Source organism: Dendrobates tinctorius, unplaced genomic scaffold, assembly GCF_039654945.1.
Source record: "Dendrobates tinctorius isolate UK_male_01 unplaced genomic scaffold, ASM3965494v1 ptg000275l, whole genome shotgun sequence".
Lineage (NCBI taxonomy): Eukaryota > Metazoa > Chordata > Amphibia > Anura > Dendrobatidae > Dendrobates > Dendrobates tinctorius.
In genome coordinates, this window is record NW_027361942.1 from 810,592 (window position 1) to 836,757 (window position 26,166).

At 48.3% G+C, this 26,166-nt stretch overlaps 1 protein-coding gene across 1 annotated transcript in view; it reads right to left on the reverse strand.

The window, feature by feature from the left end:
• Positions 1-26,166, reverse strand: part of LOC141072548 (transient receptor potential cation channel subfamily M member 2-like) — a 493,704-nt gene that overhangs the window by 357,267 nt on the left and 110,271 nt on the right. The window contains exons 11-17 of the mRNA XM_073559813.1: positions 15,066-15,398; positions 14,746-14,874; positions 14,426-14,555; positions 14,208-14,353; positions 2,037-2,149; positions 1,840-1,947; positions 289-493 (exon numbers count right to left, since the gene is read on the reverse strand). Of these exons, the coding sequence (XP_073415914.1) occupies positions 289-493; positions 1,840-1,947; positions 2,037-2,149; positions 14,208-14,353; positions 14,426-14,555; positions 14,746-14,874; positions 15,066-15,398 (1,164 nt within the window). The remainder of the gene's footprint in view (positions 1-288; positions 494-1,839; positions 1,948-2,036; positions 2,150-14,207; positions 14,354-14,425; positions 14,556-14,745; positions 14,875-15,065; positions 15,399-26,166) is intronic.

Here is a 26,166-nt window from a genome sequence, read left to right on the forward strand (position 1 = left end):
AGATAGAACAAAAGAAGAACCAAACATGCACCAACTCTACTACTCAGGCAGAATTGCAGAGTGGCCATATGTAGAAGGACAAGACCTGAACAAATGAATGTAGAGTGAAGGCATCAGTAGTATATTGGAAAGAGCCCGGTCTCCTGCTTGTGCAGTAATAGGAAGGATGAAAACCTGCTTGTGGCATCACTGACTTTTCAGCTTCTCCGCATTGAACACTCATGTGCCATCTCCACATCTGTGGCAATATTCTCTAATAATTCATGATTGCACACTTGTGCATTGTACCTGCCGCAACTCCTCACACAAGATAGTAAACACCCAGGCATACAGTAAGTACTCCCTCCAGGATGGTGTTGTCTGGAAATCAATCATCAAGACATAAGCGAATAGCCAAAGGAAGCCGATGTACGACACCACATTGTAGTAGAACTTAACGACTGGAGCATTATAGAAAGACATGAGTTTCCAGAGACAGCTGTATGGTTTAGGCCTGCAGGAGACATCAGAATAAAAAATATTCGATAAGTACAACTTCCCTCTGGACTCAAACCAGGGATATTATATGGACGGCCTGAGACCTCGAGCATTCTATGGCAACACTGAAACCTCGAGGATGGAAGGGACAAGTTCAGACCTCGAGCATTGTAGGGAAGGGCTGAGACCTCGAGCATTGTAGGGAAGGGCTGAGAACTCAAGCATTGATGGGACAGGCTGAGACCTCGAACATTGTTGGGACAGGCTGAGACCTCGAGCATTGTAGGGACAGCCTCAGACCTCGAGCATTGCAGGGACAGCCTCAGACCTCGAGCATTATAGGGACATGCTGAGACCTCGAGCATTATAGGGACATGCTGAGACCTCGAGCATTGTAGGGAAGGGCTGAGAACTCGAGCATTGTAGGGAAGGGCTGAGACCTTGAGCATTGTAGGGAAGGGCTGAGAACTCAAGCATTGTTGGGACAGGCTGTGACCTCGAGCATTGTAGGGACAGGCTGTGACCTCGAGCATTGTAGGGACAGCCTCAGACCTCGAGCATTGTAGGGACAGCCTCAGACCTCGAGCATTGTAGGGACAGCCTCAGACCTCGAGCATTATAGGGACATGCTGAGACCTCGAGCATTATAGGGACATGCTGAGACCTCGAGCATTGTAGGGAAGGGCTGAGAACTCGAGCATTGTAGGTAAGGGCTGAGACCTTGAGCATTGTAGGGAAGGGCTGAGAACTCAAGCATTGTAGGGAAGGGCTGAGAACTCGAGCATTGTAGGTAAGGGCTGAGACCTTGAGCATTGTAGGGAAGGGCTGAGAACTCAAGCATTGTTGGGACAGGCTGAGACCTCGAGCATTGTAGGGACAGCCTCAGACCTCGAGCATTATAAGGAAGGGTTGAGAACTCGAGCATTGTAGGGAAGGGCTGAGAACTCAAGCATCGTACGGACAGACTGAGACCTTTAGTATTGTATGGACATGCTGAAACTTCAAGAATTTTATGGGCAGGCTCAGACCTCGAGCATTGTATGGATAGACCTAGACCAAAAGCATTGTACAGACAGGCTGAGACCTCAGGCAATATGTGGACAGACTGACGCAACAGAAATTATATAGCCAGCAGAAAATAAATTTTGCTGAAGGATAATACGTTCTCTACTGGATTAGTAGCCCGCAATACTTATGCTCTGATTGATTAGCCAATGGCCCTCTTAGAACAATTGAGAATGACAATCTGAAATCAGAATGAACACTGTGGACGCTAAGGCATAATGGGCACAGGATGGTGACTTGTATTTTTCCATTTTTTAGCGGCATGGTGGCATCCCTAGTGCTTTCCTCAGCACTCACCCTCGGTTGTGTGGGATACTGTTCTTCCTCTGTTCATGGCGACTTCTTGTGCTCTGACGCTCATTTGTGATAGCTTCCACCCCAGAACGGTTGAACACATAGCCTTTCCTGTAATGAGGATGAGGTGGGAATGCTGCATTATAATGTCCTCTGCATATCAGATAAGGGAATAATAAGGTTACATACACCAGGCTCACCTGAATGTGATGAGACCACTGTAGATGAGTGGGAAGAGTAACATACAGAGAATGATCTGGATAAAGCCATTGTCCAAGGACAATCTCCCCCACCACGTCTTAGTGAGGAACATCTGGTGGGAAGGAAAATAAAAACTCAGATCCACATTATCGATCGAAAAGCATCAAAAGCCCAACAAGACCCAAAAACCACAAATGTTGATACTTATCCTCTGTATACACTTCAATTAAGACCATCATAGACACCAAGTGACCCCTATTTTCTGCATACACAGCAGGTGAGATCACCATAGACACCAGGTGACATGTATCCTCTGTACACTGCAGGTGAGACCACCAAAATACACTTCACAATTTGCCCCTTGGCGGCTGAGACACGTTAGCTGTTGAGTGTTTTGCACCATTTTCGGTCCAGGAGACGATTTTCTATAAGGTTCAAGTCAATTCAAAATTAATCCACCTGTACACTCTCTGTCTTTAGAAAAGAAGGAAGTATGGATGGAGAATGAATTGTCCTTGGAGTCCTCATCCGTCCCATGTTCTTCCATTAATAGGTGCAAAGGCCCTGTCATCCTCCATCCCATGTTCTTCCCTTTAGTGGGTACAGAGGCCCTGTCATCCTCCATCCCATGTTCTCCCATAAGTGGGTACAGAGACCCCGCCATCCTCCATCCCATGTTCTCCCATAAGTGGGTACAGAGGCCCTGTCATCCTCCATCCCATGTTCTCCCATTAATGGGTACAGAGACTCTGTCATCCTGCATCCCATGTTCTCCCATAAGTTGGTACAGAGGCCTCGTCATCCTCCATCCCATGTTCTCCCATAAGAGGGTACAGAGGCCCTGTCATCCTCCATCCCATGTTCTCCAATTAGTGGGTACAGAGGCCCTGTCATCCTCCATCCCATGTTCTCCAATTAGTGGGTACAGAGGCCACGTCATCCTCCATCCCATGTTCTCCAATTAGTGGGTACAGAGGCCACGTCATCCTCCATCCCATGTTCTCCCATAAGAGGGTACAGAGGCCCTGTCATCCTCCATCCCATGTTCTCCAATTAGTGGGTACAGAGGCCCTGTCATCCCCCATCCCATGTTCTCCCATAAGAGGGTACAGAGGCCCTGTCATCCTCCATCCCATGTTCTCCCATTAGTGGGTACAGAGGCCACGTCATCCTCCATCCCATGTTCTCCCATAAGAGGTTACAGAGGCCACGTCATCCTCCATCCCATGTTCTGTATTAGTGAATACAGAGGCCCTGTCGTCCACCATCACATATTCTTCCATTAAGGATACAGAGGCCCTGTCATCCTCCATCCCATATTCTCCCATTAGTGGGTACAGAGGAGCTGTCATCCTCTATCCCATGTTCTCCCATTAGTGGGTACAGAGGCCCTGTCATCCTCCATCTGATGTTCTCCCATTAGTGGGTACAGAGGCCCTGTCATCCTCCATCCCATGTTCTCCCATTAGTGGGTACAGAGGCCCTGTCATCCTCCATCCCATGTTCTATCATTAATTGGTACAGAGGCCCTGTCATCCTCCATCCCATGATCTCCCATTAATGGGTACAGAGGCCCTGTCATCCTCCTTTCCATGTTCTCCCATTAATGGGTACAGAGGCCCCATCATCCTCCATCCCATTTTCGCCCATTAGTGGGTACAGAGGCCCTGTCATCCTCCATCCCATGTTCTCCCATTAGTGGGTACAGAGGCCCTGTCATCCTCCATCTGATGTTCTCCCATTAGTGGGTACAGAGGCCCTGTCATCCTCCATCCCATGTTCTCCCATTAGTGGGTACAGAGGCCCTGTCATCCTCCATCCCATGTTCTATCATTAATTGGTACAGAGGCCCTGTCATCCTCCATCCCATGATCTCCCATTAATGGGTACAGAGGCCCTGTCATCCTCCTTTCCATGTTCTCCCATTAATGGGTACAGAGGCCCCATCATCCTCCATCCCATTTTCGCCCATTAGTGGGTACAGAGGCCCTGTCATCCTCCATCCCATGTTCTCCCATAAGTGGGTACAGAGGCCCTGTCATCCTCCATCCCATGTTCTCCCATTAATGGGTACAGAGACTCTGTCATCCTCCATCCCATGTTCTCCCATAAGTGGGTACAGAGGCTCTGTCATCCCCCATCCCATATTCTCCCATTAGTGCGTACAGAGGCCCTGTCATCCTCCATCCCATGTTCTCCCATTAGTGCGTACAGAGGCCCTGTCATCCGCCATCACATATTCTTCCATTAAGGATACAGAGGCCCTGTCATCCTCCATCCCATATTCTCCCATTAGTGGGTACAGAGGTCCTGTCATCCTCCATCCCATGTTCTCCCATTAGTGGTTACAGATGCCCTGTCATCCGCCATCACATATTCTTCCATTAGTGGGTACAGAGGAGCTGTCATCCTCTATCCCATGTTCTGCATTAGTGAATACAGAGGCCCTGTCATCCTCCATCCCATGTTCTCCCATTAGTGGGTACAGAGGCCCTGTCATCCTCCATCCCATGTTCTCCCATTATTGGGTACAGAGGCCCTGTCATCCTCCTTCCCATGTTCTCCCATTAGTGGATACAGAGGCCCTGTCATCCTCCATCCCATATTCTCCCATTAGTGGGTACAGAGGAGCTGTCATCCTCTATCCCATGTTCTGCATTAGTGAATACAGAGGCCCTGTCATCCTCCATCCCATGTTCTCCCATTAGTGGGTACAGAGGCCCTGTCATCCTCCATCCCATGTTCTCCCATTATTGGGTACAGAGGCCCTGTCATCCTCCTTCCCATGTTCTCCCATTAGTGGATACAGATGCCCTGTCATCCTCCATCTCATGTTCTCCCATTAATTGGTACAGAGGCCCTGTCATCCTCCTTTCCATGTTCTCCCATTAATGGGTACAGAGGCCCTGTCATCCTCCATCCCATGTTCTGCCATTAATGGGTTCAGAGGCACCGTCATCCTCCATCCCATGTTCTCCCATTAGTGGGTACAGAGGCCCTGTCATCCTCCATCCCATATTCTCCCATTAGTGGATACAGATGCCCCGTCATCCTCCATCTCATGTTCTCCCATTAATTGGTATTCAGGCCCGTCATCCTCCATCCCATATTCTCCCATTAATGGGTACAGAGGCCCTGTCATCCTCCATCCCATGTTCTCCCATTAGTGGGTACAGAGGCCCTGTCATCCTCCATCCCATATTCTCCCATTAGTGGGTACAGAGGCCCTGTCATCCTCCATCCCATATTCTCCCATTAGTGGATACAGATGCCCCGTCATCCTCCATCTCATGTTCTCCCATTAATTGGTATTCAGGCCCGTCATCCTCCATCCCATGTTCTCCCATTAGTGGGTACAGAGGCCCTGTCATCCTCCATCCCATGTTCTCCCATTAGTGGGTACAGAGGCCCTGTCATCCTCCATCCCATGTTCTCCCATTAGTGGGTACAGAGGCCCTGTCATCCTCCATCTCATGTTCTCCCATTAATTGGTATTCAGGCCCGTCATCCTCCATCCCATATTCTCCCATTAATGGGTACAGAGGCCCTGTCATCCTCCATCCCATGTTCTGCCATTAATGGGTTCAGAGGCACCGTCATCCTCCATCCCATGTTCTCCCATTAGTGGGTACAGAGGCCCTGTCATCCTCCATCCCATATTCTCCCATTAATGGGTACAGAGGCCCTGTCATCCTCCATCCCATGTTCTCCCATTAGTGGGTACAGAGGCCCTGTCATCCTCCATCCCATGTTCTCCCATTAGTGGGTACAGAGGCCCTGTCATCCTCCATCCCAAGTTCTCCCATTAGTGGGTACAGAGGCCTCATCATCCTCCATCACATGTTCTCCCATTAGTGGGTACAGAGGCCCTGTCATCCTCCATCCCATGTTCTCGCATTAGTGGGTACAGAGGCCCTGTCATCCTCCATCTGATGTTCTCCCATTAGTGTGTACAGAGGCCCTGTCATCCTCCTTCCCATGTTCTCCCATTAGTGGGTACAGATGCCCCGTCATCCTCCATCTCATGTTCTCCCATTAATTGCTACAGAGGCCCTGTCATCCTCCATTCCATGTTCTCCCATTAGTGGGTACAGAGGCCCCATCATCCTCCATCCCATTTTCGCCCATTAGTGGGTACAGATGCCCCGTCATCCTCCATCTCATGTTCTCCCATTAATTGGTACAGAGGCCCTGTCACCCTCCATTCCATGTTCTCCCATTAGTGGGTACAGAGGCACCGTCATCCTCCATCCCATGTTCTGCCATTAATGGGTACAGAGGCCACGACATCCTCCATCCCATGTTCACCCATTAGTGGATACAGAGGCCCTGTCATCCTCCATCCCATGTTCTGCCATTAATTGGTACAGAGGCCCGTCATCCTCCATCTCATGTTCTCCCATTAGTGGGTACAGAGGCCCCGTCATCCTCCATCCCATATTCTCCCATTAATGGGTACAGAGGCCCTGTCATCCTCCATACCATGTTCTGCCATTAATGGGTACAGAGGCCCTGTCATCCTCCATACCATGTTCTGCCATTAATGGGTTCAGAGGCACCGTCATCCTCCATCCCATGTTCTCCCATTAGTGGGTACAGAGGCCCTGTCATCCTCCATCCCATATTCTCCCATTAATGGGTACAGAGGCCCTGTCATCCTCCATCCCATGTTCTCCCATTAGTGGGTACAGAGGCCCTGTCATCCTCCATCCCATGTTCTCCCATTAGTGGGTACAGAGGCCCTGTCATCCTCCATCCCATGTTCTCCCATTAGTGGGTACAGAGGCCCTGTCATCCTCCATCACATGTTCTCCCATTAATGGGCACAGAGACCCTGTCATCCTCCATCACATGTTCTCCCATTAGTGGGTACAGAGGCCCTGTCATCCTCCATCCCATGTTCTACCATTAATGGGTACAGAGGCCCTGTCATCCTCCATCCCATGTTCTCCCATTAGTGCGTACAGAGGCCCCGTCATCCTCCATCCCATGTTCTCCCATTAGTGGGTACAGAGGCCCTGTCATCCTCCATCCCATGTTCTCCCATTAGTGGGTACAGAGGTCCTGTCATCCTCCATCACATTTTCTCCCATTAGTGGGTACAGAGGCCCTGTCATCCTCAGTCCCATGTTCTCCTATTAGTGGGTACAGAGGCCCTATCATCCTCCATCTCATGTTCTCCCACTAATGGGTACAGAGGCCCCGTCATCCTCCATCCCATGGTCTCCCATTAGTGGGTACAGAGGTCCTGTCATCCTCCATCCCATGTTCTCCCATTAGTGGGTACAGAGGCCCTGTCATCCTCCATCCCATGTTCTCCAATTAGTGGGTACAGAGGCCATGTCATCTTCCATCCCTTGTTCATCCCTTCAGTGGGTACAGAGGCCCTTTCATCCTCTATCCCATATTCTCCCATTAATGGGAACAGAGACCGTGTCATCCTCCATCCCATGTTCTCCCATTAGTGGGTACAGAGGCCCTGTCATCCTCCATCCCATGTTCTACCATTAATGGGTACAGAGGCCCTGTCATCCTCCATCCCATGTTCTCCCATTATTGGGTACAGAGGCCCTGTCATCCTCCATCCCATGTTCTCCCCTTAGTGGGTACAGAGGCCATGTCATCCTCCATCACATGTTCTCCCATTAATGGGTACAGAGGCCCTGTCATCCTCCATCCCATGTACTCCCATTAGTGGGTACAGAGGCCCCGTCATCCTTCATCCCATGTTCTCCCATTAGAGGGTACAGAGGCCCCGTCATCCTCCATCCCATGTTCTCCCATTAGAGGGTACAGAGGCCCCGTCATCCTCCATCCCATGTTCTCCCGTTAGTGGGTACAGAGGCCCTGTCATCCTCCATCCCATGTTCTCCCATTAGTGGGTACAGAGGCCCTGTCATCCTCCATCCCATGTTCTCCCGTTAGTGGGTACAGAGGCCCTGTCATCCTCCATCCCATGTTCTCCCATTAGTGGGTACAGAGGCCCTGTCATCCTCCATCCCATGTTCTACCATTAATGTGTACAGAGGCCCTGTCTTTCTCCATCCCATGTTCTCCCATTAATGGGTACAGAGGCGCTGTCATCCTCCATCCCATGTTCTCCCATTAGTGCGTACAGAGGCCCTGTCATCCTCCATCACATGTTCTCCCATTAGTGGGTACAGAGGCCCTGTCTTTCTCCATCCCATGTTCTCCCATTAATGGGTACAGAGGCGCTGTCATCCTCCATCCCATGTTCTCCCAATAGTGCGTACAAAGGCCATGTCATCCTCCATCACATGTTCTCCCATTAGTGGGTACAAAGGCCCTGTCATCCTCCATCCCATGTTCTACCATTAATGGGTACAGAGGCCCTGTCATCTTCCATCTCATGTTCTCCCATTAATGGGTACAGAGGCCCTGTCATCCTCCATCCCATGTTCTCCCATTAATGGGTACAGAGGCCCTGTCATCTTCCATCCCATGTTCTCCCATTAGTGGGTACAGAGGCCCTGTCATCCTCCATCCCATGCTCTACCATTAATGGGTACAGAGGGCCTGTCATCTTCCATCTCATGTTCTCCCCTTAGTGGGTACAGAGGCCCTGTCATCCTCCATCCCATGTTCTCCCATTAGTGGGTACAGAGGCCCTGTCATCCTCCATCCCATGTCCTATTGTTAATGGATCCAGGTGACCTGCTATTCTCCATCACATGTTCTCCCATTAGTGGGTACAGAGGCCCCATCACCCTTCACATTGATCAGAAGTGGAGATGAGTGAACCTTTTAAGGTTCGGTTTGGTTCAGTGAACTTCCGGATGTTCGCCTGTTACGAAAACATTTTGCAGCTCTCTGGCGCCCCCTTACCCTGCTGGTCAATAAGGGTATTGACAGAGGATATGAAAATGAGTGCAGCTGCTCTGATTTATGTTGAACATTGCGGCAAGTGATGTGATGGAATGTTCCTGATTGGAACATATATATACCTCGATCCAGTTACCTTCAATTCCCCACATAAATACGAAAACTATGCTGCCACCACCGACCTCTTATTGGTATGTTGGACACCCATTTGGTAAAGTGGTTTTGTGTGGAGTACATGGCGCTTCGCTCAAAGAGCAAGAAGAACGAAGCTAGCAAATATATAAGTTTACTCCAGAAAAAAATTTGTTAGTGTTTACAAAAGATACAAAAGATATTACAAAAGAGACAAAATACAAGTATAAAATAAAAGGCATAAAAATACGAAAGCTTACTAAACCTCAGTCACAGGTATTACGTGTCGATAAAGGGGAGGAGAGTTCCCAAAGAAATGATTCAGTACCCCAGCAAGGCGTTTCAGCTGTCTCTACGGCTCTGAATAACTGAATAACTGTCAACGATGGACATTCCTGTTTTATGCTTTGGCCAGAAAACTAAGAACTCTCACTTTGCTGACCTCACATATGGTCAGAATGCTGTAGATAAGTCCCTGATGGCGATGGCAGCAGCTCATGGGGCTAAAAGTAGGTGACAGATTCCCTTTAACAGTTTAATATTACTCTTCTCTCAACCTACACGAAGATTTCATCCATTATAAGTTTATGCTTAGAACATACAACACTGCCCTTCACCTCTCCAAACAAACCTATTTCAACACCCTCATCACCTCACTGTCCAATAACCCGAAACGTCTCTTTGACACTTTTCATTCTCTACTCAACCCAAGAGTACAGGCCCCAACCACGGAGCTCCGAGCTGCCGATCTGGCCAATTACTTCAAAGAAAAAATTGTCCATATCCGACAGGAAATTATCTCCCAATCACCTCATACCATGCACCGTCCTCCCTCCCCCACTGCATCTAGCTCACTCTCTGATTTTGAACCAGGCACAGAAGAAGAAGTAAGCAGGCTCCTTGCATCTTCTCGCCCAACCACTTGCACCACTGACCCATTCCATCTCATCTGCTCCAGTCCCTTTCCCCTGCTGTCACCACTCACCTAATTAAAATATTTAACCTCTCTCTCTTCCAGTATCTTTCCTTCCTCATTTAAGCATGCCATCATACATCCACTACTTAAAAAACCATCCCTCGACCAAAACTGTGCCGCTAACTATAGACCTGTCTCTAATCTTCCCTTCACCTCTAAACTCCTGGAACGCCTGGTCCACACCCATCTTATCCGCTATTGGGGCGCCCTCAGACGCCAGGGCAAAGGGGAACTCGGTACCGGGCCGGTGGCTCTTCAGTGGGAGTTGTCATGGCAGCTACGACCCGGTCCGTGGCCCTTGTCAAAGAAATGGTTAATCTTGGTTCTCTAAAGCCTAGAAAAATATCAGAAAAACAAGTCTTGTAACCCATGACACCATTTTAATTGTTATCATCTGTCTACGTGGTTGAATACTTCTGTCAGTGGTCAGCTCCAAATTCCGCTCTTCTATATTTGAATAATGTCTAAATATGTCGAGGCCAAATATCTTCTTGGCCAAAATGCACTAACAGGATATGGTTCCACGAATTGTTAAATTGGGGAATTGCCAAAACCACCAAGTTCCCGCCACATCCAATTAAATATCTCATAACTCATGATATAGTTGACATATCGTTATATAACTTATCTTTCTTGCCAATTATTGTATAACCTCTTCTGTATTTTGCCAATTGTTACACAATGTTACGGAATTGTCCATATTTGTCCATTTCCTCTTCTGATTTGCTATAAAGGGTCCAACCTGACCCCTCCCTAAAAAAGGAGATTTACTTGATAGACAAGAACCTGTGTCTCTCGTTTTATTTCTCCCAATCCTAGGTACCTAGGTTAAAAGCTCCTCATGAGCTATACCCGAGGAGACATAGAAATCCCTTCTCCAACACCCTGGGGCTCCATTGTAAAATGGGAATAAAGTTTTTAGATGAATGATTTGTGACGCCACCTGTGGTGTTCGGCAAGGGAGGTGTTAAGCCGACGCTGCATGCAGATCCTCTGGGACTGATGGTGTGGTGCAGCAAAGGTGTTGAAGCTCCCCACAGGTGGAGCTGCGGTCCCAGGGCAGAGTAGATGGGGAGAACCAGGGAAGGCGTAGGTGATGCAGGGTTTGGCACACTGATGTAGCAGGGCTCAGTGTGTTGGCGCAGAAATAAGTGGAGGACACCAGGGCATGTAGTTCCAAAGCTTTACTCACAGTCTGTTGTTCATACAGGTGCCTGCCTCCGTGCTGTGTCCTCCGGGTCAGTGGCTCAGTCAACCTCCAGGTCAGATGGAATGCTCCTTTCCCACACTCCGCCAACATGTGTGCTTTTCTGAAGGTCTCCTCTTATAGCGCCTAGTACTGAGTTACACTGGATTTCCTCCTAACAGATGTTCCTAAGAACTCTACTTGTACGGCAGACAGCTGTAGCCTGCTTCGGGGACTTCTTGCTACTAAGTCCCGGCTCACTCCTCTGATGCTGTTGTGCCCCCAAGTCTTGTGTGGGAATAAAGCGGTGACAACTTCTATTCCTCCGGTGTCTGCTGCAGGACCATTAGTATCCATACAACCTCGGGGACTGGGCCCCGGCCTTGAACCTAGAACTTCTAGGAAGGGTTCTCCTCTCACCCACATCCTCAGTTCTCTTTTACTCCTCACGTTCCGTACTAATCTTTCTTCCTTATGGAGAATCAAGTTTCCTTTCTCTGTCTCTTTCCTGTGCCAGCAGACCCAGGTCACTGTGGCCTGCTGCAGCACGTCCTTCCTCCATCCCACTCCTGAGGATCTTCTCTGTCTCACACTCCGTCCTTCTACATCCTCAATCACTGACTGACTGCATGTGTCTCCATGACTGAATCTGTCTGAATGACCGAATTTTCAACTCTTCCCGCTCTATTGTGTGAACTAAGCTCCACCCACCTCCCAGCACGTTTCGTGTTCCAAGCAGGGAGCCACCAATGGGTGCTTTGCTACACTACTTTGTGGTGTGGGGTGCAGGTGTTGGAGCGTGGTTAGGAACCTCTACCTTACCTGGATGGTGGGGCACCACACCTCAGGAGGAGGTGCAGTACCTCTGTGATGACTGAAGCCTCAGGGGCGCAACACTATCTCTCTGATAACTCTCTTCTCGACCCTCTCCAATCCGGTTTCCGCTCTTTACACTCTACTGAAACTGCCCTCACTAAAGTCTCTAATGATCTACTAACAGCTAAATCGAATGGTCATTACTCCATGCTGATTCTCCTGGATCTCTCCGCAGCATTCGACACTGTGGATCATCAGCTCCTCCTCACTATGCTCCGTTCCATTGGCCTCAAGGACACCGTTCTCTCATGGTTCTCCTCCTATCTCTCCGACCGCTCCTTTACTGTATCTTTTGCTGGTTCCTCCTCCTCTCATCTTCCCCTTACTGTTGGGGTTCCTCAAGGAACGGTTCTAGGTCCCGTCCTCTTCTCTTTGTACACTGCCCCTATTGGTCAAGCAATCAGCAGATTTGGTTTCCAGTACCATCTCTATGCTGATGACACCCAATTATGCGCTTCCTCTCCTGACATCTCGCCTGCCTTTCTAGAAAACACCAGCGATTGTCTAAACGCTGTGTCTAATATCATGTCCTCACTATATCTGAAACTGAACCTGTCAAAGACCGAACTCCTTGTGTTTCCTCCCGCTACTAATGTACCTATACCCGACATTGCCATTTCTGTGTGTGGTTCCACTATTACTCCCCAGTAACATGCCCGCTGTCTTGGGGTCATACTTGACTCCGAGCTTTCCTTTGCCCCCCACATCCGATCACTGGCTCGCTCTTGTCATCTGCACCTCAAAAACATTTTGGGAATTCGACCTTTTCTTACTTTTGACTCTGCAAAAACTCTTACTGTTTCTCTTATTCATTCTCGTCTCGACTAATGTAACTCTCTTCTAATCGGTCTCCCTCTTACCAAACTCTCCCCTCTCCAATCTGTTTTGAATGCTGCAGCCAGGATCATATTCCTCACCAATCGTTACACCGATGCCTCTACCTTGTGCCAGTCATTACACTGGCTACCCATCCACTCCAGAATTCAGTATAAACTTATTACCCTCACCCACAAAGCCCTCCATGGCTCAGCACCACCCTACATCTCCTCCCTTGTTTCAGTCTACCACCCTACCCGCACCCTCCGTTCTGCTGATGACCTGAGGTTAGCATCCTCAATAATCAGAACCTCCTACTCCCGTCTCCAAGACTTTACATGTGCTGCGCCAATTCTTTGGAATGCACTTCCCAGGTCAATACGATTAGTCCCCAATTTTAAGCGTGCCCTGAAAACGCATTTATTCAGACTGGCCTACCACCCCAACACATTAACCTAATCTATCCCTGTGTGGCACAGCCAAAAGTTTTACCATAACCAGGTTCCCTGCATCATGTTCCCACATGCTTTATGCATCTATTAGCCCTCTGTGTCTGTACTGTTACACACTTAACATTATGGCTGGTCCATACAATCAGAGCAACTGTTACCACCCACCTTTCGTGTCTCCCTCTTTCCTCATAGACTGTAAGCTTGCGAGCAGGGCCCTCACTCCTCTTGGTATCTGTTATGATCTATGTGATTATTGTTATGCTGTAATGTCTATTGTCTGTACAAATCCCCTCTGAAATGTAAAGTGCTGCGGAATATGTCGGCGCTATAAAAATAAAATGTATTATTGTTATTATTATTATTATTATTATTATTATTATTATCATTGTCCCCTGCTATTGCTGATTGCTGTGGACAAGGGAAACTGTTGAAAGCTGTCTTCTTCAGTACCTGGAACCAGGGATCAGAACGAACAATACCGCTGATTCCCAGGCGCCGGTAAATGTCGCACTGATGACACACGGATGTCATCCGTGTGTCATCAGTGTGCACGTGTGCGGGACATTTTGCAGCTTGATCTGCTACTGGAAACACGGACGTCTGAAAGAGCCCTCAGTGGATCCGATCATTTAACAAAGTGGCTCACTTTTGACGATTTTGCGGGAAAAAAGCTTGGGAATCCAAACACAAATCAGAATGTGTAGTGTTGGTACCAAATTTGAGATTGGCAAATTTTTTTTGAACAAATTCTTTCATCTCTAATCAGAAGCAGCCTCTGACCTCTTCTGTCCTTTCCAACTCCCTGTCAGCTCCTGACCATTACAATGCCACTTACAACCATTGCCATCTTTTATGCAGAGGCACCTGCACAGAGCTGAATCAAACACACCTGCACTCCACCCTGAGACATGAAGTTCTGGGCTTGGGATTCCTGGGCAAGTTCTAGAGCGCTGGTTTTCCCCCACATGGGAGACACTCGGATGAGGAGGAATTCTGCTCGCTTTTCATCATATCGATAACATTCTGAAAATACTCCTGAACGAAGACAAAAAGATTCAAAGTGAGAGGTACCAGACAAAGCCAGGTCAGTGAGAGTCCTCTGCTCACCTACAGCCCTCTCCTCATATATGTCTGCCAGGGTCATCATCTCATGTATGCTCTCCGTGTCCTCCTCTTCCTTGGAGAGGGACTTTAGGATCTTAGTACAAGCCAAAGCCCCTGCAACACAATCCAGAGTCTGCAGGAAAAAAAAGAGAACTGCGTGAGTATGAGTTTCTGAACCCAACATATATGAGGTTCATTAGTGTTCCCAAACCTAATCTGTGGTCCACGTACAAGATTATGGCAGAGGTGTGAATCTATCTGCCAATACTAGCAGAACAGTGACAAGCAGAGATTAGAGCAAGGTGGAGCAAAGGAGAATTTACCAAATTCCAGATTATATCTGCAAGTTCCTTCCGGTTCTGGACGATGCACCATATGAGAAGATCACGCACCGGGTGCTCAAGCTGCTGATAATTCTCACATTTTCTCATCACAGACACTTTACCATTCATCTGAAATGGAAGATGGACACAATGAGGAAAATTCGGCCAAAGTGATGAATCCTAGTTCACCTTGAAATAAAAGAGATCCCAAGCTGATCATATCGGAATCCAGAGCCAGTCATCCTTCTCCTGGACATAGTAGAAGTCATTGCGGATGTCTTCTGACATCTATATGCAGTACACAATGGCAGGAATATTACCTTGACGTTGACATGTCCCAGATTGTGCGTTTTGTGATGTTTTCCTTCTGGATATAGAGGTTCAGAGAGATCTCCCAAAATCTCCTGCAGGACGCGGGATACATGGTGCAGCTCGATGGTGGCTTTAACCTTTTCTCTTGATCCCTCCCCCTTCTCAATTCTCTCCAGCTTGCTGTGAATCAGACTGGATGGGTCTGTATTGTTGTACAGGTGTGTGAGGGCGTCCCAAGTGACAAATTCTGACAAACTGACTCCACGCTCGAGGAAGAGGCGGACGAATAAAGGCTTATCTTCAATCAGTGACACCGTCAGACATGGGTATAAATCCGAGGGCTGAAAAACAGAAAATGTGTCGTCAGGTACCCCTCGCCCTCCTGGTGGTTCCTGGTGGCCCAATGCTTCACAAACATTCTGGACATTTGAGGCTTCTAAATGCTTTGTAGACTCTTAAACTTACATGTTCAGACCAACAACTAAGAGCCCAACCACATGTCAGTCTCTCATATGTCAGAAAGAATAAGGAGGCGCGAACAGATTAAGAGGAAGACGAGGTGCAGGCTAATGTTAGAGAAAAGTCAAACAGCTGCACTCTCAATTCATGCTGCTAGTGAATATATAAATAAGTAGAAAGCTGACACCGTGTGTGGCGCCTCGGAGGGCTCAGTCGCCACAGAGGTACTGCACCTCGACCAGAGGTGTGGTATCCCACTTCCCAGGTCATGTGGAGGCACCTGACAGTACTCTAACACCTGCAACCAACACACACCCTATAGCAGCAGGGCATCTGGATGGACCCCATGGGATGAGGATCTCAACCCTGTCTGGGTGTTAAAGGGTGTTGGGAGGTGGGTGGAGCTAGTAGGATGAGAGGAGAAGAGAGTGTAAGGCCTGTTTCACCCATCAGTTTTTAGTGTCAGTTAAAATCCGCTAAAATGGCGGAAAGCGGATCCGTTCCTGTACTGACCTCAACGTTTGCCACCGGACCGTTGTTTTAACGGATCTGGCGAAGAAAGAATTTTAAAGGAAAGAGAGATTTTATGCAGCTGCCAGAAAGGATTTGGGGGTTAAAATTACGACAAAGGCACTTCTTCCGGGCATGTGCAATTGAAAATGCGGATCCGGCAGCGAAAAAAACGCTTCATTGTCCGTCCTGTCCGCTCAGTGGACGCAAAAATGTTGGCGGATCCGTAAAAAAACGGATCAAACGGATGACCATCCGTCAAGATCCGCTGATAATGCAAGTCAATGGGGAAAAAAACGGATCCGCCAAGAAAAATGGCGGATCCGTTATTTTTGCAAATCGGCAGATCTTGACTGATGGTGACAAACGGATGTGTGAAACAGATCTAAGTCAGAGGAGAATGTGAGGAGAAAGTCAAAGTAACAGGTGTGAAGCGAAGGAAAGAGACAGAGGGAAGGGATCCTAGAGGCACAGTACAGCGACCATACTGTCCGTGGGGCTCGTTCCACGCCGGCTGACGTCATGTGGAGGGATCAGGTCGCAGTATAGGGACTGGCCCTAAAACTAGTGGATTGGACAACGGACTCAGCTAGATAAACCAGAGGCTCCGAGCATTGCAAGTGCTGCAGCCAAATCCACATATACATCGCTGAAAAGGCAGACACATAGGATCCAGGGACCTAGAGGTTATTCCCGCCAAGATCCGAATCTGCTGGCTTGGGACACTGCTTGTGAAGGTGCTGGACAGGAGAGAGGAAATCAGCACAGGGAGACGGCCAGGAAATGAAGGGAGTTCTGGAAAGGTGTTCTCCATCTGCCTGGGAGTTTGCTGGATCCCTCACCTGGAGGATGCAGCATCAAGCGGGCATCCGTGCACACCAGAACTGTGAGTAAAGCTTTGGAACTGCACCCAGCTGTGTCCTCTGAATTCTATCTGCAACACCTATTCAGCACTGACACATCCCATAGTCCCGTGCCCATATACCCATCATACATATCCTCCATCCCATAGTCCCGTGCCCATATACTCATCACACATCCTCCATCCCATAGTCCCATGCCCATATACCCATCATACATATCCTCCATCCCATAGTCCCATGCCCATATACCCATCATACATATCCTCCATCCCATAGTCCAGTGCCCATATACCCATCACACATCCTCCATCCCATAGTCCCATGCCCATATACCCATCACACATCCTCCATCCCATAGTCCCATGCCCATATAACCATCATACATATCCTCCATCCCATAGTCCCATGCCCATATACCCATCATACATATCCTCCATCCCATAGTCCCATGCCCATATACTCATCATACATATCCTCCATCCCACAGTCCCATGCCCATATACCCATCACACATCCTCCATCCCATAGTCCCGTGCCCATATACCCATCATACATATCCTCCATCCCATAGTCCTGTGCCCATATACCCATCATACATATCCTCCATCCCATAGTCCAGTGCCCATATACCCATCATACATATCCTCCATCCCATAGTCCCGTGCCCATATACCCATCACACATCCTCCATCCCATAGTCCCGTGCCCATATACCCATCATACATATCCTCCATCCCATAGTCCAGTGCCCATATACCCATCATATATCCTTCATCTCATAGTCTAGCGCCCATATACCCATCACACATCCTCCATCCCATAGTCCCATGCCCATATACCTGTCATACATATCCTCCATCCCATAGTCTAGCGCCCATATACCCATCACACATCCTCCATCCCATAGTCCAGTGCCCATATACCCATCATACATATCCACCATCCCATAGTCCAGTGCCCATATACCCATCACACATCCTCCATCCCATAGTCCAGTGCCCATATACCCATCATACATATCCTCCATCCCATAGTCTAGCGCCCATATACCCATCACACATCCTCCATCCCATAGTCCCATGCCCATATACCCATCATACATATGCACCATCCCATAGTCCAGTGCCCATATACCCATCACACATCCTCCATCCCATAGTCCAGTGCCCATATACCCATCATACATATCCTCCATCCCATAGTCGAGTGCCCATATACCCATCATACATATCCTCCATCACATAGTCCCATGCCCATATACCCATCATACATATCCTCCATCCCATAGTCCCGTGCCCATATACCTATCATACATATCATCCATCCCATAGTCCCGTGCCATCTTTCCCTGCGCCCTTGTGTTGGGTGTAGTGGTCCTTTTATGACGATGTTTGGCTCTGCGCTTGCGCCAGAAGTGCATTGGGCCGATTGACATAAGATTGATGAGATTGCTTCGCCCTGCGCCTGCACTAATTGGATTAGTTTTTTTTGTTGACGTCGTTGGAATTTGTGCCTGTGCGATGAATGTAGTGGGCGGGCCGATAGATCGGTTATGCCTCTTCGCCCCGCACCTGCGCGGTAAATAGATCAAGATGGATAATGTCGCTACGCCCTGCGCTTGCGCGATAATTGGATTAGTTGTATAGTGACGCTGTTTGAACCTGCGTCTGCGCAATGAACGTAATGGGCGGTCCGTTAGAAAACCGGTGATGCTACTTCGCCCTGCGCCTGTGCATTAAGTGGTTTAATCCCCCAGTGATTCCTTCCTTTGTATATGCCATGTATGCAAACTCTGGAAAATTAGAGGGTAGAAATTTTGATGTACAGTATGCCCGAATGGGAAGATACCAGTTATTATGTAATGTGCCTCAGTTTGCAAGAGATGCCATTTTGAATATTTAAGTCAAAATATTGCTGCTAGAGTGTGTATGAATCTTGGTGCCCTCTATGAATTAAGGGGATGTACTCTTCTGTGGCTCGTATTGAGCTTGTGCTATATCATGGACAACTCTCATATTCATCTCTGTATGATTAATGAGAAATGGGATTTCTGGCTTCAATGATCGTTTAATAAGTGTGAGAGCCTGGTTCAGAGGGACTGGTTTCATTGCCCCTGAATATAAGATAGGGGTTTTCACAATAGTAGTGTGCTTATAAGGAGATCATTGGGGTTCAGTTTAGGACTATTTTTATAGCTTTGGGATAGTCTTCAATTTGTTTGTCTGTCTATGTCACGTGCACTTTTATTAGGATATATTCCTTTTTAATAGGTTCAAAAAAAGTAGATTTGTTTTAATTGTGTTAATCATTCGGTACTAGCTTGCTGCTTATCTATATTTTCCGGCAAGTAGATCACTTGCTAATTTTGATGTATTGAGGCCCATTTCCAAAAACCATCACTCCAGTGTTCTTATGGTACTTTGAGTTTGCTAACTGTAAGAACGCTAATGGATGGTTAGAATACCCTTGAAAACCCTTGTGCAAGTATGTTAGCACAGCTGAAAACAGTTTGGCTGATTAGAGAAGCTATAAACCTGACCTTCCTCTGAGCTAGTTGAGAATCTGGAGCATTACATTTGTTGGTTCCATTAAACTCTCAAAATGGCCTGAAAAATAGAACTTTCATGTAAAACTCGACAGTCTATTCTTGTTCTTAGAAATGAAGGCTATTCCATGCGAGAGATTGCCAAGAAACTGAAGATTTCCTACAACAATGTGTACTACTCCCTTCAGAGGAGAGCACAAACAGGCTCTAACCAGAGTAGAAAGAGAAGTGGGAGGCCCCGCTGCACAACTGAGCAACAAGACAAGTACATTAGAGTCTGTAGTTTGAGAAATCGACGCCTCATAGATCCTCAACTGGCAGCTTCGTTAAATAGTACACGCAAAACGCCAGTGTCAACGTCTACAGGGAAGAGGCGACTCAGGGATGCTGGCCTTCAGGGCAGAGTGACAAAGAAAAAGCCATATCTGAGACTGGCTAATAAAAGGAAAAGATTAATATGGGCAAAAGAACACAGACATTGGACAGAGGAAGATTGGAAAAAAGTGTTATGGACAGACGAATCCAAGTTTGAAGTGTTTGGATCACACAGAAGAACATTTGTGAGACACAGAACAACGGAAAAGATGCAGGAAGAGAGCCTGATGCCATCTGTCAAGCATGGTGGAGGTAATGTGATGGTCTGGGGTTGCTTTGGTGCTGGTAAAGTGGGAGATTTGTACAAGGTAAAAGGGATTGTGAATAAGGAAGGCTATCACTCCATTTTGCAGCGCCATGCCATACCCTGTGGACAGCGCTTGATTGGAGCCAATTTCATCCTACAACAGGAGCAGCTTGACCGTATGGTACGCAAGAAGTGCCCTTCAAGCCAAGCCAACTTGTGGAGGGGCTTCTGGAAGCATGGAGCGAAATGTCTCCAGATTACCTCAGCAAATTAACTGCTCGAATGCCAAAGGTCTGCAATGCTGGAATTGCTGCAAAGGAGCATTATGTTTCCTCCCCATTGCACAACGGCACATGTTGCAGTCATCCCCAAACCAGGGAAAGACCCCAACTCTTGTAGTAGCTATAGGCCTAACCGACCGCTGCGCTCTGCAAACGACCTTCAACTAACCTCTGCACTAATCTGCACCTCCCACTCATGACTCCAGGACTTCTCCTGCGCTGTGCCAATCCTCTGGAATGCTCTAGCCCAAGAAATTAGGACTATCCACAATTTGCATAGTTTCAGGCGTTCCCTCAAAACACATTTGTTCAGAGCGGGCTCTCACGTTCACTAATCACAGTCATTCTTTGTGTAAGTGTGCGTGTGTAGCCCACTCACTATCTCCATCCATTCCGCACTCCCTCCGGATGGCCGGACCATCATTGTAAATACACCACTGTATATACGCCCCTGTCCTCTGTATCTCCCCCCTCACTGTAGAGGGTCAGCGCTCACCAGCAGGGGCGGCTGATTGGGCTTTATTGTATTGTGAACGTTGTCACTTATGACTTGTGTCTGAAACTGTTAAACTGTAAAGCGCTGCGGAATATGTTGGCGCTATATAAAGATTATTATTATTATTACTCTGTGACGAAAGCAAAGTCTGAAGGAGAAAATTATTATTTCAGATAAAAGTCTTTTTTTTGAACCTTGTCAGTGTCTGGACGAGATCTTACATTCATTTGACAACTCATCTGATTAATAAAAGTTTGAGTTTTCATGGAAAACAATTGTCTGGGTGACCCCAAAATGTTGAATGGTAGATTGCACATCAATGCTCTTTTGGGCCATCCTGAATCAGTCATGCATCATGGCTTTTTGTTCCATGTCTCTTTTCAGTAAGCTCCTTTGTCTTTTCCTTTCCTCCCCATCCCTCTTCCCAAATATTTTGTTTTTTTCGTATGTTTTTTATGATTTTTTATTGCAAACATTCTTATTGTAGGATATATTTTACGAATTTCTGTGCTGATTTTCTCGCCATTTTTTTCTTTTCTCTTGAATCTACCACATTGTTTATGCCATATGGTTGGTGTTCACTTATTTTTCAGCGTTGTGTGAAAAAGACTCTTCCAAGAGTCGAAACGTCCCTTACGGTTCTTGATTCTGTGCCTTCTGCATCAAAAATCAATGTGCATGGTGTCAACTTTCTACTTATTAAATAATCACTAGCAACACGAATTGAGAGTGCAGCTGTTTGACTTTTCTCTTATAGTCTCTCACATGTGTTCTTGTCACGGTGTGGCCACCTAGGTAGCGGTCCTCCCCGGCAAGCCCTGTCCCAGAATTACACCAGAAGGTGGAGATGCCGGAGTAAGTGTGGAACGTGTCTGGGGAAGTACATAAGACAGACAGGGCAAAAATGGAAGCCCAATCACACAACACTCAGGGAAATACACGGAGGGATATAAAGTGTACAGCCCGAGAAGCCACAAAGAAGTATAAAAACACCTAGGAGAAAAGGAAAGGGTTAAGCAAACACCGCTCACAACAACTTTAGAAATAACACATAACATGCATGAGGTGTCCACCTCTCCAGACCTGGATAGTGAACTATTACTGGCATTCCCTGAACACCGGTGCAAACGTAAAGGGGTTTTCTCATAAACAAAGGTGGATTTTAATCAATAGATCCTGGAATAATAATAATTTCCACATTTAGATGTGATTACATAAAATGTTCCTGTGCTGAGATAATAAACGTGCCCCTGCTGCCCTGTGTAATGGTCGTGTCCGACCATGCAGGGAGATGGTCTGATCATACCACATCTCCTGGGCAGGGAGGAGGCAAAAGAGAAGATACAGACATCACAGCTGAGAATCACAGCTGATACTTTGTGTGAGGTAAAGCATTTCCCTGCTATTTTTTTAAACCATGTTTTACTTCAAAGAGAGAATCATTTGCGCTCCTGTGCTGTTTACTCTCTTTTGCATCCTCCCCTGCCCAGGAGATGTGGTATAATCAGACCATCTTCCTGTACGGTCGGACACGACCATTAAACAGCACACAGCAGGAACATTTTATTTAAAATCACATCCAGTTGTGGAAATCATTATTATTCCAAGATCTATTGATTAAAATTAGATTTTTTCATGGGAAAACCCCTTTAAATGAGGAAAGAGCAGACATTACTGGTTCTTCCACAGCATGTGACCACAGGCAAACAAGGTGAGTCCACCAAAGATCTGACTCCTTCTAAAGGCCCCATTACACATAACGATGTCCCGGCGATCCCACCAACGATCCAACATGGATGGGATCGCTGGGACATCGTTAGACAGCCCCTCCAGTGATCATGAGCAGCGAGCAAGCTGGCTTCCAAGGTAAACAGCGGGTATCTAAGAGCCGCGCTCTTGGATACCCGCTGTTTACATTGGAAACCAGCATCCAGCGTCGCTGATCGCTGGTCTCTCGCTGCCACACGATCTGGAGAAGGTGGAGGAGCCCATGCAGTTAGGAGGTGCCTCTGCATCGTACATTTCCTCGGAGATTCGCAAAAAGAAGTGTGGTTTTTTTGTGGAAAAAAGTGACATTTTATTGGGGCCAATTCTTTGATGACTAAGCAAAAGGAGACTCTTAACCCTTGGTAGTCTGGAGTTGAATAAGCAAGGGGTGCATTTATCATCAACCTGCAGTTCCCAGTTTGTCCTGACAGCAGAGGTGGTGCTGGAGAGCAAAACTGAGATTTATTGTTTGTTGACAGTGGAGCTGGAGTCAGCATAGTTGATGCGGAGTTTGCTACAACTCATGGACTTGCTTGCTGTACTTAGCTAAGCCCATTCCCATCTTCGCCATTGACTCAGCGCTACTTTCACAGAAAGCTCTGACTCAGATTGTACAAAATGTCAGACTGAGGGTGGGGTCGGTTCATTGTGAGATAATTCCATGCTATGTCCTGGACAGTCTTCCCACCCAATTGTATTGGTTCTTCTTGGAATCACTGAAACTTGGTGGGACAATGCACATGATTGGAATACAAGGCTAGAAGGATACAACTTATTTGCAAGAAACAGACTTGATAAACGAGGAGGAGGTGTCGCATTGTATGTTACAAAACGCGTATATCTGCACAGAGATCCAAGCTTCAGAGACTGGGAGTTCTGTAGAGACTGGAAGTTCTGTGGAAACTGTTTGGGTAAGAATACAAGGACAGAACAATGGAAAGGACACCATTGTAGGCATTTACTAAAGACCGCCTGTGCAAGCTGAAGATATGGATGACCTCTTTATGCATCAAATGGCCAAGTTCTCCAAAAAATATGACATAGATGTCATGGGAGATTTCAACTATCGTGACATTTGTTGAGAATCTCTCTCAGGCAAAACTAACTGGTCAAGGAAATTCTCTCTTGCTGACAACTTTATCTTCTAAAAGGTAGGGGAGAAAACAAGGGTGATTGCCGGTGTCCACGTCATGAATGGCTGTCTCAGTCCTTCCGGGCAGGCTGCTGAACAGCTCCCGAAAGGGGCGTAGGGTGACCCCCAGCTGGGAACGTTGGTCCTCCGAGAGCTGGTGGTCAACGCCACATCCTCGATGGATCCACCCGCCTTGGCTTGGGTGAGCAGATCCAGGAGGGTTTCTACCTCTCCTTCCTCGGGAAGGTTGCACACTGGGTGGACACAAGCCTCCCACTCATGATGGGCCTTCATCATGATCACGTGGAAGGCCTTCCTCCTTACACGGGCGTGGTCCAGGGTGACCAGATAGGTGACAGCGTTGAGCCGCTGGTGCACGAGGTATGGACCCTCCCAGGCCGCCTGAAGCTTGTTTTGAGGTACGGGGACCAGTACCCACACCTTTTGACCTACCTGGTAGGTCCACTCACAAGCATTCTGGTTGTACCACCGCTTCTGGTCAGCCTGGGCTTGGGCCATATTGTCATGCACAAGCCGTGTCAAGGCCATCATTCTGTCCCGGAAGCGCACGACATACTCAATGACCGACACTCCAGGGGTGGCCAAATCCCCTTCCCATGCTTCCTTCACCAGAGCAAGGGGCACCCGTACATGTCGCTCGTACAAGAGCTCAAAAGGGGGAGAACCCTGTTGAGGCCTGTGGGACCTCCCGGTAGGCAAACAGCAGGTGTGAGAGATACCGCTCCCAGTCTCTCCCGTGGGCGTCGACCAACATCTTCAGCATCTGCTTTAAGGTGCCATTGAACCGCTCACACAGGCCATTCGTCTGTGGGTGGTATGGGCTGGCTACCAGATGTTGCACCTGTATCTGCTTACAGAGAGACTCCATCAGCTGCGACTTGAACTGGGTCCCTTGATCGGTGAGCATTTCCTGGGGAAACCCCACTCTGGAGAAAATCTCCAGTAAGGCAGTGGCCACTTTGTCGGCACAAATGGACGACAAAGCTACCGCTTCTGGGTACCGGGTGGCATAGTCCACTACCATTAGTATGAAGCATTTCCCAGAGCGGCTGGGAGTAGACAGAGGTCCAATGAGACCCACAGTCACCTACGAGAAAGGCTCTTCGATGATGGGCAGAGTTACCAGTGGGGCTTTGGGGCGCTGCCCCATCTTCCCCACCCTCTAACAGGTGTCACACGAACGGCAGTAGGCAATCACCTCGGTCCTCATTCCCGGCCAGTAGAAAATGCTGAGCTAGCCTGACCCTGGTTTTAGTGATCCCTAGGTGTCCGGCCATGGGAATCTCGTGTGCAATCCGCAACAATTCCCTAGTCCCAGACCACTCGCTCGCGGTCGGACTCCAGGGAAGGCTGTGCCGCCTGCTCCTTGAGAGCTTTCAGGCTAGCGTCAGCTTCCAACGCTGCCTGAAATCCCTGACTCGATGTGGCAAGAATTTACGAAACAGCCACATCGTCTGTCAGCTCCCCGGGATCTGTCTCCTGGCCGCTGTCTGACTCAGCAGCCACTCGGTCGGAGAAGGGGAAACCGTCGGACCTCCGTGAGGCTCCTTGGGCTCCAGCGCTCCTACTCCTGGTAACAGCGGCCACGACCGCTGAGACCACAGGTAGCACCTGCTTCCCCTCGGCCCCTGACCAAGTTGCCAGGTCAGGCAGACTTTCCTGGCCTCCTGACATCCCGGATGCGGGGAACTCCTGCCCTGGGGTCTTACCTGGTGGCTCCTCTCCCGGGTCACCCCCTCCCCCCATGGCCTGTTCCTCTTTCTGCAGAGGCCCTTGACTCAGCAGGCTGGATTCACTTAGGGGCCCTACACTGCCCATAGCAGCCCTTCCCTCCACCTCTGAGCTCTCCCCTGTCCTCACTGTGAGCCCTGGGTGTGTAGTGTCAGTGCATGTCTTACCATCAGGTTTCACTCCCTACTCCACTGTTGGAGGCACATTCAACACATTAACATTAGCATTCACAGTAGAGTCATGACATTCTTGGGGAGCCGGACTTGGGGGTTCAGTGGCCACATACTGAGACACTAGCTGCCCCAAATCAGTCCCAAGCAACACATTGGCAGGAATATTTGGCGTTACTCCCACCTCCCGCATTCCCCTCCCGGCGCCCCAGTCCAAAAACACCTTGGCGACGTGCAGCGCCAGTTCAACGCCTCCAATTCCGGAGACGGAAAGGGTTTTCCCAGGCACCAAGTCTTGAGGGGACACCACCTCAGGATGTGCCAGATGCGCGATTTCCTCAGGGTCACGCGGATATTTTTTATGAGTCTATAACTCGAAAGGTGCGCTCAAAATCCATGATCCTAGGATGGAGCCGGAGTGGCTGGGAGAGACAATGGATGTGTATTTCTGTGTCTAGCTGACAGGTATATTCTAATTGAAGCCCCCCAGGCTCCTTCCTGCTCCATGCTGG